Source organism: Pleurodeles waltl, chromosome 5, assembly GCF_031143425.1.
Source record: "Pleurodeles waltl isolate 20211129_DDA chromosome 5, aPleWal1.hap1.20221129, whole genome shotgun sequence".
Taxonomy (NCBI): domain Eukaryota; kingdom Metazoa; phylum Chordata; class Amphibia; order Caudata; family Salamandridae; genus Pleurodeles; species Pleurodeles waltl.
Window position 1 is genome coordinate 298,593,509 of NC_090444.1, and position 17,690 is coordinate 298,611,198.

General features: G+C 46.8%; 1 protein-coding gene across 2 annotated transcripts in view; it reads right to left on the reverse strand.

Annotated features, from left to right (window-relative positions):
- FBXO11 (F-box protein 11) overlaps nt 1-17,690 on the reverse strand; it is a 608,024-nt gene that overhangs the window by 498,242 nt on the left and 92,092 nt on the right. The window contains exons 3-4 of one of the 2 annotated variants that reach the window (XM_069234039.1): nt 12,871-12,952; nt 12,322-12,466 (exon numbers count right to left, since the gene is read on the reverse strand). In XM_069234039.1, the coding sequence (XP_069090140.1) occupies nt 12,322-12,466; nt 12,871-12,952 (227 nt within the window). The remainder of the gene's footprint in view (nt 1-12,321; nt 12,467-12,870; nt 12,953-17,690) is intronic. The other variant, XM_069234040.1, reaches the window with a different exon arrangement.

A 17,690-nucleotide genomic window follows, 5' to 3' on the forward strand; every position in this document is an offset into this window, starting at 1 on the left:
CCCGCGTCTTCGGAAGGCAGACCAGGGGGGTTTTGCAGGGCACCGGGGGGGACACAAGCCCACACAGAAATTTCACCCTCAGCGGCGCGGGGGCGGCCGGGTGCAGTGTTAGAACAAGCGTCGGGTTCGCAATGGAAGTCAATGAGAGATCAAGGGATCTCTTCAGCGCTGCAGACAGGCAAGGGGGGGGGGGTTCCTCGGGGAAACCTCCACTTGGGCAAGGGAGAGGGACTCCTGGGGGTCACTTCTGCAGTGAAAGTCCGGTCCTTCAGGTCCTGGGGGCTGCGGGTGCAGGGTCTTTTCCAGGCGTCGGGACTTAGGTTTCAGAGAGTCGCGGTCAGGGGAAGCCTCGGGATTCCCTCTGCAGGCGGCGCTGTGGGGGCTCAGGGGGGACAGGTTTTGGTACTACCAGTCGTAGAGTAGTCCGGGGGTCCTCCCTGAGGTGTTGGTTCTCCACCAGCTGAGTCGGGGTCGCCGGGTGCAGTGTTGCAAGTCTCACGCTTCTTGCGGGGAGATTGCAGGGTTCTTTAAAGCTGCTTCTTTGGATAAAGTTGCAGTCTTTTTGGAGCAGGTCCGCTGTCCTCGGGAGTTTCTTGTCGTCGTCGTCGAAGCAGGGCAGTCCTCAGAGGATTCAGAGGTCGCTGGTCCCTTTGGAAGGCGTCGCTGGAGCAGAGTTCTTTGGAAGGCAGGAGACAGGCCGGTGAGTTTCTGGAGCCAAGGCAGTTGTTGTCTTCTGGTCTTCCTCTGCAGGGGTTTTCAGCTAGGCAGTCCTTCTTCTTGTTGTTGCAGGAATCTAAAATCTTAGGTTCAGGGAAGCCCTTAAATACTAAATTTAAGGGCGTGTTTAGGTCTGGGGGGTTAGTAGCCAATGGCTACTAGCCCTGAGGGTGGGTACACCCTCTTTGTGCCTCCTCCCAAGGGGAGGGGGTCACATCCCTAATCCTATTGGGGGAATCCTCCATCTGCAAGATGGAGGATTTCTAAAAGTTAGAGTCACCTCAGCTCAGGACACCTTAGGGGCTGTCCTGACTGGCCAGTGACTCCTCCTTGTTATTCTCATTATTTTCTCCGGCCTTGCCGCCAAAAGTGGGGGCCGGGGCCGGAGGGGGCGGGCAACTCCACTAGCTGGAGTGTCCTGCGGTGCTGTGACAAAGGGGTGAGCCTTTGAGGCTCACCGCCAGGTGTTACAGCTCCTGCCTGGGGGAGGTGTTAGCATCTCCACCCAGTGCAGGCTTTGTTACTGGCCTCAGAGTGACAAAGGCACTCTCCCCATGAGGCCAGCAACATGTCTCTAGTGTGGCAGGCTTCTGGAACCAGTCAGCCTACACAGATAGTCGGTTAGGTTTCAGGGGGCACCTCTAAGGTGCCCTCTGTGGTGTATTTTACAATAAAATGTACACTGGCATCAGTGTGCATTTATTGTGCTGAGAAGTTTGATACCAAACTTCCCAGTTTTCAGTGTAACCATTATGGTGCTGTGACCCAGACCATATACTCTTATGGCTACCCTGCACTTACAATGTCTAAGGTTTTGCTTAGACACTGTAGGGGCACAGTGCTCATGCACTGGTACCCTCACCTATGGTATAGTGCACCCTGCCTTAGAGCTGTAAGGCCTGCTAGAGGGGTGTCTTACCTATACTGCATAGGCAGTGAGAGGCTGGCATGGCACCCTGAGGGGAGTGCCATGTCGACTTACTCATTTTGTTCTCACTAGCACACACAAGCTGGTAAGCAGTGTGTCTGTGCTGGGTGAGGGGTCTCTAGGGTGGCATAATACATGCTGCAGCCCTTAGAGACCTTCCCTGGCATCAGAGCCCTTGGTACCAGAGGTACCAGTTACAAGGGACTTATCTGGGTGCCAGGGTGTGCCAATTGTGGAATCAAAAGTACAGGTTAGGGAAAGAACACTGGTGCTGGGGCCTGGTTAGCAGGCCTCAGCACACTTTCAATTCAAAACATAGCATCAGCAAAGGCAAAAAGTCAGGGGGTAACCATGCCAAGGAGGCATTTCCTTACACTCACTACACACAAAATGAGCAGTAGTGGACCACAAACATATGTACCTTTCCCTCCCTGACCAACTCATACTTGAAGCACTGCCCATGAATTGTGGGCAGCTTCCGGCAAAGTTAACATTTTTGTTCTTACATGTGGCAAGCAGATCTACTACTGGAGTAGCTCCACTCTCCCTAACATTGGCAGCATTGGCCAATTACTTCTGCAGTGTCTTCACCTTTGTGTGTTTCCTGTTGCAGTCTGCATAGCATGATCACAAAGCCACTGTCCACTCCTGGGAGGTGTTGAGCCAGCTGAAGGACTTGATAGAGCAAACACCCAATGCCAGACTGTGCTAGCTTAAACAACAGTGGCCAGTGTGTGCCCCTTCGATTTTTGCAGGTTGCATATTTTCTCATTTTCTTTGTGCGAAAGAGTATTGTTTTGTTGCAAGTAAAATGCTCAGAGAATTAACTGAATTACAATCACTTTGAATACATTGATGTGTAAGTGTTGTCGCTGCGGAGGCCCTTGGAATGTGAGTTGCCCCATGGGTGCTCCCCATACTGAAAGGGAGGCATCTGTATTGATGGCAACTTGTGGATTAGGGATGGTCCACCGAGCAATAAGAAGTTTTGTTCCACCATGCACTTTGTGCTGTGCCCTGGGTTTAACCACCACTAAATCCTCCCACTGACCACTCGAACGTAACACTGCCTTGCAGAGCACTCTTGCAGAAGGTGCATTTGAAGCTCATCATTTAGAATGGTCACTATACAAGATGTCATCATAACAGCTTCACTATCAGTCTCACTATTCAAGAAAAGGACACCAGGTGAAGGAGAAACAGCCTTTGAAATACCACCACAATATCGCTGCTGGAGCAGGTTTTGCCTACACTATATTGAATATAGCTCCCACTAACTTTTGCTGCTGGGCTAAGAGGTCAGATTTCTTGGTATTTACATTTTTTGTTTTGTTTTCCAAACCCATGGCCATTGGAAAACCAAGATTACTTCAATTCTATCACAGAGTGAGAAACTTATTTATTCACATTTACATGGACGTTATTGCAGAAAAGCTCAACATCCATGTTGTATTTCAATCAGAGGACATGCATGTTATATGCAGTAATATATCACAAAAGAAGCTCAAGATGTCAAAACTTGAAACACTCTTATTTCCCTGCAATATGCTGCTTTTGTATGCTGCTCTCAAATGAAGTAAATGCCTTAACTACTAAGTTAGGTTACATACCCAAACATTTATTATTTTGCTCCATAGGGCTTTTTTCCTAGATTGTGTGGCCTTCCCAGCTACATCTCATTTCACTTCAATACGGTTTCTGATACCTTCTCACAAACATATTTTTCAATGTTGTTGTGAATGTTGTAATTTATCCTTCCAGACACTATCTCGCTATGGCATACTGGGACCGTAAATTCACTTTTATCCTCTGGTCTGACCCCAGTACTTTGAGTCCTCTTTTCCAGGAACCATTTGAACCTCTGCCCTACCCAAGGTGATCTTACACATTCTTGGAATAGCAGTAGGATACACCTGCAAAAATCACTCCTAACCCACAGGACCAGAGGCGACTCAAGCTTTCGTTGGGAACAGCAGCAGGGAAATGAAAATGTCACTTACCCAGTGTACATCTGTTCGTGGCATCAGTCGCTGAAGATTCACATGTTGTGCATAGCCCGCCATCTGGTGTTGGGTCGGAGTGTTACAAGTTGTTTTTCTTCGAAGAAGTCTTTCGAGTCACGGGACCGAGGGACTCCTCCTCTTTGTCTCCATTGCGCATGGGCGTCGACTCCATCTTCGATTGTTTTCCCCGCAGAGGGTGAGGTAGGAGTTGTTTGTTAGTAATAGTGCCCATGCAATGGAGTGAATAAGTATGTACCTAACTAAGATTTAATATATTTACAAATGTACAAAGTTGAAGCTAACTTCCAAACGGCTACAGGCTCCCGGGGAGGTGGGTGGGCACATGTGAATCTTCAGCGACTGATGCCACGAACAGATGTACACTGGGTAAGTGACATTTTCAGTTCGATGGCATCTGTCGCTGTAGATACACATGTTGTGCATAGACTAGTAAGCAGTTATCTCCCCAAAAGCGGTGGCTCAGCCTGTAGGAGTGGAAGTAGTCTGAAATAAGGTTCTTAATACGGCTTGACCTAATGTGGCTTGTTGTGCTGTAGCACGTCTACACAGTAGTGCTTGGTAAATGTGTGAGGCGTAGACCATGTGGCTGCCTTACATATTTCGTGCATTGGAATATTCCCTAGGAAGGCCATGGTAGCGCCTTTCTTTCTGGTTGAGTGTGCCCTTGGTGTAATGGGCAGTTGTCTTTTTGCTTTAAGGTAGCAGATTTGGATGCACTTAACTCCATCTGGCTATACCCTGTTTCGAGATTGGGTTTCCTGCGTGAGGTTTTTGAAATGCAATAAACAGTTGTTTAGTTTTCCTGATGTTTTTAGTTCCGTCGATGTAGTACATTAGTGCTCTTTTGACGTCTAATGTATGTAGTGCCCTTTCAGCTATGGAATCTGGCTGTGGGAAGAACACTGGTAGCTCTACCGTTTGATTTAGGTGGAACGGTGAAATAACCTTTGGCAAAAATTTAGGATTGGTCCTTAGGACTACTTTATTTTTGTGTAGTTGGATAAAAGGTTCTTGTATTGTAAACACCTGAATTTCACTTACTCTTCTTAGAGATGTGATGGCGATGAGAAATGCAACTTTCCAGGTTAGGAATTGTATTTCGCAAGAGTGCATAGGTTCAAAGGGTGGACCCATGAGTCTTGTTAAGACGATGTTGAGGTTCCATGAAGGAACGGGTGGTGTCCTTGGTGGTATAATTCTTTTGAGGCCTTCCATAAACGCTTTAATGACAGGTATCCTAAATAGTGAATTTGAATGGGTAATCTGCAGGTATGCAGATATGGCTGCTAGGTGTATCTTAATGGAAGAGAAGGCCAGGTTTGTTTTTTGTAAGTGTAGTAAGTAACCCACTACATCTTTTGGAGATGCGTGTAATGGTTGAATTTGATTATGATGGCAGTAGCAAACAAACCTTTTCCATTTGCTTGCATAGTAGTGTCTAGTGGATGGTCTTCTAGCTTGCTTTATGACTTCCATACATTCTTGTGTGAGGTTTAAGTGTCCGAATTCTAGGATTTCAGGAGCCAGATTGCTAGATTCAGCGATGCTGGGTTTGGATGCCTGATCTGTTGTTTGTGTTGTGTTAACAGATCTGGCCTGTTGGGCAACTTGACGTGGGGTACTACTGATAGGTCTAGCAGTGTTGTGTACCATGGTTGCCTTGCCCATGTTGGTGCTATCAGTATGAGTTTGAGTTTGTTTTGACTCAATTTGTTTACTAGATATGGAAGGAGAGGGAGAGGGGGAAAAGCATACGCAAATATCCCTGACCAGTTCATCCATAGGGCATTGCCTTGAGATTGCCTGTGTGGGTATCTGGATGCGAAGTTTTGGCATTTTGCGTTCTCCTTTGTTGCAAATAAGTCTATTTGAGGTGTTCCCCAACGTTTGAAGTAAGTGTTTAGAATTTGGGGGTGAATTTCCCACTCGTGGACCTGCTGGTGATCTCGAGAGAGATTGTCTGCAAGTTGATTCTGGATCCCTGGAATAAACTGTGCTATTAGGCGAATGTGGTTGTGAATTGCCCATTGCCATATTTTTTGTGCCAGAAGGCACAGCTGTGTCGAGTGTGTCCCCCCCTGTTTGTTTAGATAATACATTGTTGTCATGTTGTCCGTTTTGACAAGAATGTATTTGTGAGTTATGAGTGGTTGAAATGCTTTTAATGCTTGGAAAACTGCTAGTAGTTCGAGGTGATTTATATGCAGCTTTCTTTGATGTACGTCCCATTGTCCTTGTATGCTGTGTTGATTGAGGTGTGCTCCCCACCCTGTCATGGAAGCATCTGTTGTTATCACGTATTGTGGCACTGGGTCTTGGAAAGGCCGCCCTTTGTTTAAATTTATATTGTTCCACCATAGAAGCGAGAGGTATGTTAGGCGGTCTATCAACACCAGATCTAGAAGCTGACCCTGTGCTTGTGACCATTGTGATGCTAGGCACGGTTGTAAGGGCCGCATGTACAACCTTGCGTTTGGGACAATGGCTATGCATGAGGACATCATGCCTAGGAGTTGTAATATCATCTTCGCCTGTATTCTTTGTGTTGGATACATGCATTGTATAATCTTTTGCAAATTTTGAACCCTTTGTGGACTTGGAGTGGCTATTCCCCTTGTTGTATCTATTGTCGCTCCTAGGTATTGTTGTACCTTGCACGGCAGAATGTGTGATTTCGCATAGTTGATGGTGAAACAGAGTTTGTAGAGGGTTTGTATGACCTGATCTGTGTGGTGTGAGCACCTTGTCAGTGAGTCGGTCTTGATTAGCCAGTCGTCTAGATACGGGAATACGTGTATTTGCTGCCTTCTGATGTGTGCAGCCACTACTGTTAGGCACTTTGTGAAGACTCTTGGTGCAGTTGTTAAACCGAACGGCCATACTTTGAATTGGTAATGTATTCCTTTGAATACGAACCTTAGGTATTTCCTGTGCAACGGATGTATTGGTATGTGGAAATACGCGTCTTTGAGATCTAAGGTTGTCATGTAATCTTGTTGCTTTAGCAATGGTAACACTTCCTGTAGCGTGACCATGTGAAAGTGTTCTGATTTGATGTATGTGTTTAGTGTTCTGAGGTCTAGGATTGGTCTCAGTGTTTTGTCCTTCTTTGGTATTAGAAAGTACAGTGAGTAAACCCCTGTATTTGTTTGTGTATCTGGTACCAGTTCTATTGAGTTCTTTTGCAGTAATGCTTGAACTTCTATTTCTAGGAGGTCCGAATGTTGTTTTGATATATTTTGTGTTTTTGGTGGTATGTTTGGAGGGATTTGTAGAAATTCTATGCAATAACCATGTTGGATAATTGCTAAGACCCAAGTGTCTGTTGTTATGTTCTCCCACTCTTGGTAATACTGACTTATTCTTCCCCCCACTGGTGTTGTGTGGAGGGGATGAGTGACGTGTGAGTCACTGTTTGTTTGTAGGTGTTTTGGGGCCTTGAAATTTTCCCCTGCTTCTAGGGAATTGTCCCCCTCTGTATTGGCCCCGAAAGCCTCCCCTTTGGTACTGTCCCTGGTAGGTGGACGGTGTTGACTGTGAGGTACTGGGTTGTGTGGATTGACCCCGAAACCCCCCTCTAAAGGTTGTCTTGCGGAAGGTGTTGAAAGTGCCTCTGCTCTGCGGGGAGTAGAGCGCGCCCATGGCTTTTGCAGTGTCAGTGTCCTTTTTTAGCTTCTCAATTGCCGTGTCCACTTCAGGTCCGAACAATTGTTGCTCATTGAATGGCATATTGAGCACCGCCTGCTGTATCTCTGGTTTAAAACCAGATGTTCGTAGCCACGCGTGCCTTCGGATGGTTACTGCCGTGTTAACCGTTCTTGCTGCTGTGTCCGCTGCGTCCATAGAGGAGCGTATCTGGTTATTGGAGATGTTTTGGCCCTCCTCAACCACTTGTTTCGCCCTCTTTTGTAGTTCTGTGGGCAGATGCTCAATGAGGTATTGCATCTCATCCCAGTGGGCTCTGTCATATCGCGCTAGGAGCGCTTGAGAGTTTGCGATGCGCCACTGGTTTGCAGCCTGTACTGCGACCCTTTTACCGGCTGCATCGAACTTTCGGCTCTCCTTATCTGGGGGTGGTGCATCGCCCGATGTGTGGGAGTTTGCTCTCTTCCGAGCCGCCCCTACCACAACCGAATCTGGTGGCAGTTGTGAGGTGATGAAAGCTGGGTCTGTGGGAGGTGCTTTATATTTTTTTTCCACCCTCGGTGTTATTGCCCTACTTTTGACAGGCTCTTTGAATATGTCCTTTGCGTGCCTTAGCATTCCTGGGAGCATAGGCAGGCTTTGGTAGGTGCTATGTGTGGAAGAGAGGGTGTTGAAGAGGAAGTCATCTTCGACAGGCTCCAAGTGTAGAGACACGTTGTGGAACTCTGCTGCTCTAGCCACCACTTGTGAATATGTTGTGCTGTCTTCTGGTGGTGAGGGCTTTGTAGGATACGCCTCAGGACTGTTGTCCGACACTGGGGCGTCGTATAAGTCCCAAGCATCTTGGTCCTGGTCACCTTACCTTAAGGTGGTTTGAGCCGGTGAATGTGACGGAGTCTGTGCCGGTGAAATGGGAGCCACAGGTGGAGGAGAGGGTGGCGGAGTTACCTTCTTCACCAGTTTTGTTTGTGGTGTTTGTTCTTGTTGGAATTCCAGTCTCCTCTTCCTCCTAATAGGGGGAAGGGTGCTTATTTTCCCTGTTCCACTCTGTATAAAAATCCTTTTTTGAGTGTGGTCCACCTCGGTGGATTGTAATTCCTCTTCGAATCTATGCTTTCGCATTTGAGAGGACAGTGATTGTTCCTCTGAATAGGAACCGGTAGTTGGCTCGGTTGCGGGTCGTTTTGGCACCGAAACCATGTCCACGCTCTTTTTCGGCTCCGAGGCGACTTTCCTCTTTTTTGGAGTCGACCCCTCTCGGCGTCGATCCTCCTCGGTGCCGCTGTCTCTGCGTCGAGCAGCTTCGGCTCCGCTATCTCGGCGTCGATCTTTGCCGGCAGCACTATCTTGGTCCCGAGATGGCTGGGTGCCTGTGTCTCGACCCGAGTCGGACGATCTCGGCACTATTTCGGCCTTCTTCGGTGCCGATGGTCGGTCACCGAGTTTATGGGTTGAGCCATGGCCTGATGGCAGTGGCGTCCCCTGGGCCTTGTCAGTTTTCTTATGTGCTATCTTCGACGTCTTACTCACTGTTTCATGGTCGTCGAATTCGCCCGAGTCATGGATCGAGAAGGCTTCTACTTCTTCTTGTTCCTCGAAATCTCGGTGTCCTGTCGGCGTGGACGCCATTTGCAGTCTTCTGGCTCGGCGGTCATGGAGCGTTTTTCGGGACTGGAACGCACGACAGGCCTCACAAGTTTCTTCCCTGTGCTCGGGCGACAGGCACAGGTTACAGACCGAATGTTGGTCTGTATATGGGTATTTGTTGTGGCATTTAGGACAGAAACGGAACGGGGTCCGTTCCATCAGCGTCGATGTCACACGCAGTCGGGCCGACCAGGCCCCGACGGGGGATCGAAAACTACCCCGAAGGGCAATGGAGATGTTATCGTATCGATGCGATGTCGATGCTATCTAACCCGATCCCGAACGCAACAATACCGACGTAATTTTCCGATTTTGAGCTAACTTTCCGTTCCGAAACCCGGAGCGAAAGGAACACGTCCGAACCCGATGGCGGAAAGAAAACAATCCAAGATGGAGTCGACGCCCATGCGCAATGGAGACAAAGAGGAGGAGTCCCTCGGTCCCGTGACTCGAAAGACTTCTTCGAAGAAAAACAACTTGTAACACTCCGACCCAACACCAGATGGCGGGCTATGCACAACATGTGTATCTACAGCGACAGATGCCATCGAACCTAGGGTTTCCAGACTGCTAGTCTTTCGACTTGAATAAATAAAGAAAAGTAGAGAGAGGGAAAAAAGGAGCTTACAAAGATATCGAGAGATGGCATGGCACTCCAGTTCTTGAGTCTGCCCCTGAATATGTGTCACTGTTATGTAGGACCACCTTTACCAAGTTCCTATTTGCGTTTCAATCAAGGAAAATCAAAGAGCAGCCAACTGCCTTATGGTCAGGAAGGCCACACTCAATGGCCATGGGATGTTCTGGAGGACATATAGAAATGTGGGGAGGGTGAGCTTGTTTTAAAAAAAAAAAAAGGCAGCTCTTCTCATACTCGAGAAGGGTAGTTGCCTCCAGTGACCAATATCTTTTCGGAAGGTCAGGTAGACCATTTCTATATTCAGGTCAAACAACTCCTGTTTAGTAAGCCTAATATATATATGCACAGGTAGCGAAAACCCACTCTGGTAGTCACGATCTGGGGGTGGAATCACTATCTCTGGGGACTATAATACTGATATAGCCCAGTTGAGATTGTATCCCACAATGTTTCAAAACTGCGAAACACTGACAGGACTGTTGGTATAGAGACAATCAGGTAGGAGAGATAAACAATATGTAGTCTGCCTACAAGGAGAGTTTCTCCGGCACCCTGTCAGTCTTGAGGGAACCCATCATTTCTCCTCTGATCCTCAGACAGTAGGCCAAGGACTCTAGGCACAGAGTCAACAGTGATGAGATAGGGCATCCCTGGCGGGCTCCTCTCTCCTCCGAGAAGATGCCATTCATCTTGACCCTTGCTACTGAGTTGTGATATATCATGAGTTTTGCTTGGCCCTGAATGGCGGGATCAGATGCCAAGTGTTTCTTCCCCTAGGGCCCCCCCTCAGCACCTCCAGACAGCTGTGGTTGTTCTGTGGCCCAACGCCACACAGCCTTTGGGGGCATCGAAAAAAACAGTCTTTCCCTGGAAGATAACCTTTAGTCGTGCTGGATACAGCATCATATTCATCTGCATGCTGTTGCAACCGCAATGTATGGTCCGAGAAGATCATCACCTGGTTAGATTCTAGCAGCACCGTTTGTTGGTGACAAGCCTCTGTAAGAATAGCGTCCCTGCCAGTACAATTGAGTAGGCATATAACTATCAGTCAGGGTGGGGCCCACAGTGGTCGGGAGTGCCAAGGATCTTTGTGCCCTCTCAACCACAAAGCAGGGAGAGGGACTTCTCAGGTGCCCAGGAGCAGGGCCAGTGGGCAAAGTACTGTTATGAGTGGGCAACCTCTAGTGCCTCCGGGGCCCCCACCAACTGGATACCGTTCCACAGAGAGCAGCCTTCAGCATCTTCTGCCCATCTCTCTAATTGCAGGGTCACAGACTGTAGGCTAGCAAGATCATCTTTGAGAGATCGCAGCTCGCCCTCTGCTGAGCTACTAGTGTCCACTTCAGTCATACAGTCGGTCACATGTCGCAGGAGTGAGACTTCTGTCCCAAACCCCAAAGTCTGGTTGAGAAGGGGGGGGAATGTTTTGTGGACTCTGGATGGGGTTCTACTTGCTCAAAGATCACTGTCTCCTATAACACATCAGGGAGTTGGCAGGGAGGGCTAAGGTGGGGGTGGGGCTCCAATTAGGTTGTACTCTGCCCCTCCCCCATTGTTTCAGGCACATCCCGGCACAGTCCAGGAGGCCCGTCACCAGCCGTCCCACCTCAACGCTGTCTCTTCAGGGGGGCACGAGCAGCCACTGTCTCCGAGGGGCCCCCAGCTGCTCCCTGGCTACTGTCACTGCCACTTGGCACATGATCTTCACTGCCCCAGTAGCCTGACCCATCCACTCTCCTCAGGCCTCCCTAAGTCTCCACAGGGTCTGTCTCTCCACACCAGGCCCCCTGGTGCACACCTCCTAGCCATGCAAGAAGAGGTGAGGCATCAAAAGGAGACTCAGGCTCTGCTGTGGGCCGGCCCATCTGTCCAACGAGGCCTGACCAGTCGGTAACTCTCCAGCATCCACAACTGCCTCCCTGATGGGTGTGTCCTCTTGTCTCGTGCCAGCCCCTTCGGCGCGCTCCCCTACAGCAGAAAGATGAAGGGTGTGGCTCCAGGAGCCATAATGTCCTAGGCTCTGCCGGTCTGTCCAGGCCACCTTGACTTTCCAGGTGTGTCTGCTCCCACCAGCCTTCCTTCTCTCTCTTGAGAGCCACCACCCAACAGGTGTTCGAGTCCTGGGGAGGGATAACCCACGCTCCTTAATTGGGGAACAAGGTTGCGTGGCCTCCGCTCCAGCTTACCACGCCCTGGGTCGCCCTGCTCCCACCAGGGTCTCTCCTGTGGTGCACACCGCCAGGAGGCCCAGCGCCACAGCTGAGGCAGTGGCGTGTCCTCCCCGGGGGACCAAGTCCGTGATTCTGGCAGGTGATTCCACCTTGGAAGGCCGACAGATGACAAGTCACTGCGGGAGATCAAAGATGCTTGTCCACCATTTTCAGCAACCAAGACACCCGCCCCGGCGCCCCCCAAAAATTTGTTGTATATACATCTGTGTGCCTTTAAAAATTATGAAAGCAGTACTAACTCCACTATTACACTGAAAAACTGTTAAGATAAACAGAAAAAAAGGTTTTTCCAAATGCATAACATTATGGTACAACAAAAGCTAAAAGCCAATCTTTAAAAGAGATAAGGAAGGACACTGGGCTTTAAAAAAAACACCATTTGTCAATTGAAATAAACTCTGTTCAAACACAGACAGCTAACACCACAAGGCATAATCTTAAAGATTTTTACAAAACACACTGGTATTACAAAAATCGGTCACTCACCATAAAATTGGATCATTAGCTAGCTCACTGAAGCGCTTACACACACAGGCCGCTCTACAGAGATCCTGCTCCAGCAGGTAGGAGAATATCTTTAAAACCACTTCATCTGGCAGTTTCTCCTGAAGATACTGCTCTGCAGGTGCTGCTATCAAGAAATTAAAGGATATTAGGATATCATCAATAGACCAGCACATGTGTTTGAGAGAACCGTGTATTTGGTATATGAAAACTAACATAATGCATATAGTTGGAGGTGAAATACAATAATATAAACAGAAGTAGACAGTATAAAAAGCACATTAAATATGAAACCCAAATGACATTTATTACATTGTGATCATACTTTTAAGGTGAAAAAAATTGCCTTTTTTCACACCAAGGTCAGAGTTGTGGATATCGAATTAAAATGTGATCAGGAGCATAGGTACAGTATTGTTTTCTGAGACCAAAGTTGCGAGAGCAACGTAGCCCCTAGAAGAAGAAAAATTAAATACAAAGGGAAGGGCCAATGTGAAATTCTGAAGGGTCAACAGCAGTAAGTCAAGATACCTGGTAAGTCTTGTGATTTTCCAGAGACTCTCGGTCGTTTCGCTCTATGGCCAAAGTTCTCAGTAGTTGATGTAGAAGCACCCTAAGGGAAAAAAAAAAAAAAAAAGTTACTTGCTCGTTACGTATCTGTTTGTGGCATGCAGTAGTGCTCTACATTCACATGCCCTGCATACTTCTGCCATCTAGTAATGGGTCCGGAAGTATTCAAGTTGTTTTTCTTCTAAAAGTCTTGAGTCACGACAGAGTGACTCCTTCTCGGTGATACTGTGCATGGGCATCGACTCCATTGTTAATATTGTTTTCCCGCAGGAAGCTGAGAATGGAGTGTAGTGTAATAGCAAAAAACATATGTCCATGCAAATAAGTGTATGGATAACTGAAGGTACTGCAATGGCCACATGTGTCCTGGTAGACTGATGGGAGCATGTGAATCTACAATGTGAAGCGCTTCGACGCCTCGTCAGGGGTAGTAAGCGCTATATAAATACGATTACAATACAATACAACACTACATGCCACAAACAGATGCTTACTGGTTAGGTGACATTTTCCTTTTGATGGCATGTCTGCCTGCACATACACATGCTCTGCATAGACTGTAAAGCAGTGCTCTTTAAAAGAGGTGACTAACCTGTGGGTGTTGCAGTGGTCTGATAAAGTGTACGTAGCGCTTCCTGCCCTACATTAGCTTGCTGGCATGCTAGACATCCACACAATAATGCTTCTTGAAAGTGTGTGGCCCATGTAGCTGCCTTACATATGTCAGCTATGGGAATATTTCCTAAAAATGGCCATGGTTGCTTTTCAAGTGGAGTGCGCTCTAGGTGGAACAGGTAATGTCTTCTGGCTGCAGCATAGCAGGTCTGGATACATTTAATCATCCACCTGACTAGGGTTGCCTTTGTGTGGGGGTGAGAAAGCAACAAAAAGCTGTTCGGACTTTCTAAAAGTTTTAGTTCTATCAATGTAGAACAAAAGTACCCATTTAAAGTCTAAAGTGTGGAGAGCTCTTCCAGCAACAAAATCTGGTTGCAGAAACACTGGCAATTCGACAGATTAAGGTGGAATTAAGATACCATCTTTGGTAGGAATTTAGGGTTGGTGCAAAGAACTACTTTATCCTTGTGTATTTGGAAAATGGATTCTTCCAGGATTAAAGTCTGGAGTTCACTTACAAGCTGAAATGAAGTGATAACTTAAAATGCCACCTTCCACGGCGAAAACTGAAAGAGGCATTAATATAAAAAGGCTCAAATGGTGGACCCACAAGTCTACTGAGTACAATATGAAGATTCCAAGAAGGCACCTGGCCTTGGCAGAATCACTATTGAGACCTTCCACAAAAGCTTTTATTACTGAAAAGGGAAGAATGCTGTCTGTTCTAAGGGTAAGCAGCTATAGCTGCCAGATGTAATCTTATGGAAGTGTACTCTACGTTTGCTTTTTCAAAATGAAGGTAGGAAAGAATACCCTGCAACAAGACCTTTAAAGGGTCCCAGTGTATGGATAAACAGTAGCAGACAAAACATTTCCACTTTGCTGCAGCAGAGGGTCTACACGCTCTAGTAGTGGGTCTACACGCATCCTTAAGAATATCCATGCATTCCTGGGGCAGGTTAAGGTATCAAAACTCTTTGACTTCAAGAGCCATACCACTAGGTTTAATTTCTTGGGTGTCCGATTAGACCATGGTTCTGAGAGAGAAGGTCCGGGTTGAGGGGAAGCTTCTTGTGAGAAACTACTGACAGTTTTAGAAAGGTGGTGAACCATGGTTGCCAGGCCCGTGAGGCCTAAAGGATCAACGTGAAGGATGTTTGCCTGAGCTTCAGAAACAGAAGAAGGAGGAGAGGTGGAAAGGCATAGGCAAATATCCCTGAGCAGTTCACCCATACAGGTTTGTCCTTGGACTGAGGGTGTGGGAACCTGGTGGCTAAGTTTGGGCATTTTGCATTTTCTTTGGTTGCGAACAGGTCTATGTCTGAAAAACCCACTTTTGAAAGTTGGAAACTCCTCCCACAAGTGCTGTTTTCCTATCAGACTTGCTTCAGCATCCTGCTGAGGAGGTCGGCAAAGTTGTTGTGTGTCCCTTGGAGGTGTTCTCCTAGTAGGCAGATGTTGTGGCAATTGGCCCAATGCCTGATACTCTGCATTAGGCAAGACTGCTGTGGAGTCCAAATCAGAGTTTTCAACTGATTAGGCCTCCTCTTCAACTGCCGAGGCCACTTGTATTTCTTGTTCCGGAGCAGACTCGACATCTTGTTCTCCAAACACATGCAGTGTCTCTTTGATTGCCTGTTGCTTCGATCAGGTAACATTTTCTTGGACCGAAAAGACAGATGAGCCTCCCACCCCACCTCTTTATGATCTGGGGACAGACAGAGGTTGAAGAGCTGGAGCTGTTCAATCTGCAGGAACTTCGTGTGGCACTTAAGATAGAAGCATAAGGGAGTCCGTTCCATCAGGAGTTAATTCTCAAATTGGTCCAATAAAGAAAATGGTTGCCTGCAGACCACGGGTCCGGAGGGTGTTGGAGCACACCGATCCTACAGGTTATTTCTTCTCGTCCTGAAACGCAAGGAATGGAAAATGCACGTTGAAGAACAGTACCCATGGTGTAGGAAGCATCATGAACGGAAAGTGTCCAAAAAAGACGGTCTTGACCAAGAGCTCGGTAAAACACAACCAGACCTGACAGCAGATGAAAACAATCTAACAATGGAGATGATACCCATGCAAAGTATCACACAGAAGGAGAAGTCACTACCTGGTCACTGTGAAGACTATTCAAAGAAAAGCAACTAGCAACCTTCTGTATCAAACAGTAGATGGCAGAAGTATGCAGAGCACGTGTATCTACAGCCACACATGCCATCAAACATATATTATTCCTAATTCTTGAGACTTTTCTCACCAGTGTGGTCTTGTGCTAAATGTAGGACCTGGGTTCCAATCCCTGCTTCAACAGTTAACACAAAATCCGGAGATTCAACTCAAAACCACTCAACACTTCCATGTGTGTAAACAAAAGTTAAATTTAACTGTGTAAAGTAAAAATGTTTCATGAAAATGTGCAAACCTCTGCCTACTGATGGGCACAAACAGTTCCATAACCCCTGCCTCCCTTTTCATCAATGTACACTCTCCAGTTGCTCTGCAGTTAGGCTAGCTGTCCAGAAATAGCGCACACACAAACACACACGGGTATGTGTAACCATATGCTACTGCCATATTAAAAGCAACTTCCTGAGTAAAGCTGTTTTATGGGCACCCAAAGCCCACCCTCAACTGATAAATGGTAATTTACCAGAATCCTTATTTGTTGCATGTACCCTATATGCACACTTGCACAATATTTTATTCTGCAGTTTCAGGCTTCAAATCATAGAATCCGTTGGGTCAATGAGAATGGGATTGGGTTATAATGGTGAATCAAGGGAACAAATCATGAGATGAAAGAAAAAAAAAAATGAAAAAAAAAAAAAAAGACGAGTAATCCTAGGTCTCGATCATAGGCATTGTCTCAGAATTTAAGCAACTCAAACCGTAAAGCACATCTCAGCCATTGGCTTTGTCAGTGCTTGCTTGCTGTAGCACAGATTATAGATTATGATTACTTTACAACTCGAAAATGACTACAGCCCCATCTTAAACAGTAAATTAATATGATAAATTACTGTTGATGCATCAGTATGAATGTGTGCACAAGACCAACCATGGGCTGCTATACTGGAAAATGCTTTTCTTTAGGAAAATTCACCCATGTGTGCTGACATACCACAGGCCATCTATTAGAATTTATTATGATGGCAAACTGGCCATTTTAGAGCAGTAAGTTAAAAAAATAAAGTGTACAGATGCCCGGCCTTTTAGAAACAATAACAGGACAGAACTTCAATAGAAAAACAATCAACTGAGAAACCTCCAGCAGTTTAACAGAAATTAGTAAAACACAAACATCATGGATAAAACAAATGGATTGGGGATTTATAAAAACCTTTTTGGTCTCACCTAAAGCAGCACATGCACTCGGTCTTTTGCAATACATTTTCTTAGGTTAGAATGAGCTTACAGATGGACCACTGCTTACCACTTGGCATTTGTTTGCTTGCTTCTTATTCATTAGCACATCCTGGCTTTGCTTCCTCTTCTTATGTTTGGTCCTCCCCTAGTGCATGGCCAAAGTACTTGTGCCTTCCCACTGCTCACATTTTGATAGCTTGTTTTTCTGTTTTCGTTGAAGCACTCCATGAGAGTGCATGTGTTTTTAAGCTATCTCCTGAACGTGCTTTTCTTTCCTCTATTGCTCATGAGCCTTTGTCCCCCACCCCAACTCTTGCAGTGAGCTTCTATGGCCAGAGTTGCTCTCTCTCACCAGTGTGCTGGTAAACCCCACCAACGTTTATGTTGCCCCTCTCTCGCCCGTGTACATCTGTGCCTCCCCCAGCTTCCCTGGCACTGCTCTATGTGGCTCTCACCATCCCGCCAAAACTGCTGCCCGCCCTGACCTGCTACTAGCACTCCAATAACATGGACAAAATGTAACAAAAGCAGGGGATATGGAACTGTATCAGTTTGTGCCCAACAACAGGCAGGGGTTTGAACATTTTCATTAAACATTTGTGCATTACAGAGTAAAATTGCAATTTTGGTCACACACAGGGAAGTGTTGAATGGCTCGGAGTTGAATCTCTGGATTTTGTGTAAAAAAAAAATATATATTTTAAAAAAAGCATGCTGATGCTGCTTCTGGGGTCTATTGGGGGTATGTGGGGTGGGGGATATGGGGGTCTGTAGGTCTGTAGTCATGTGCATGGGAGTTT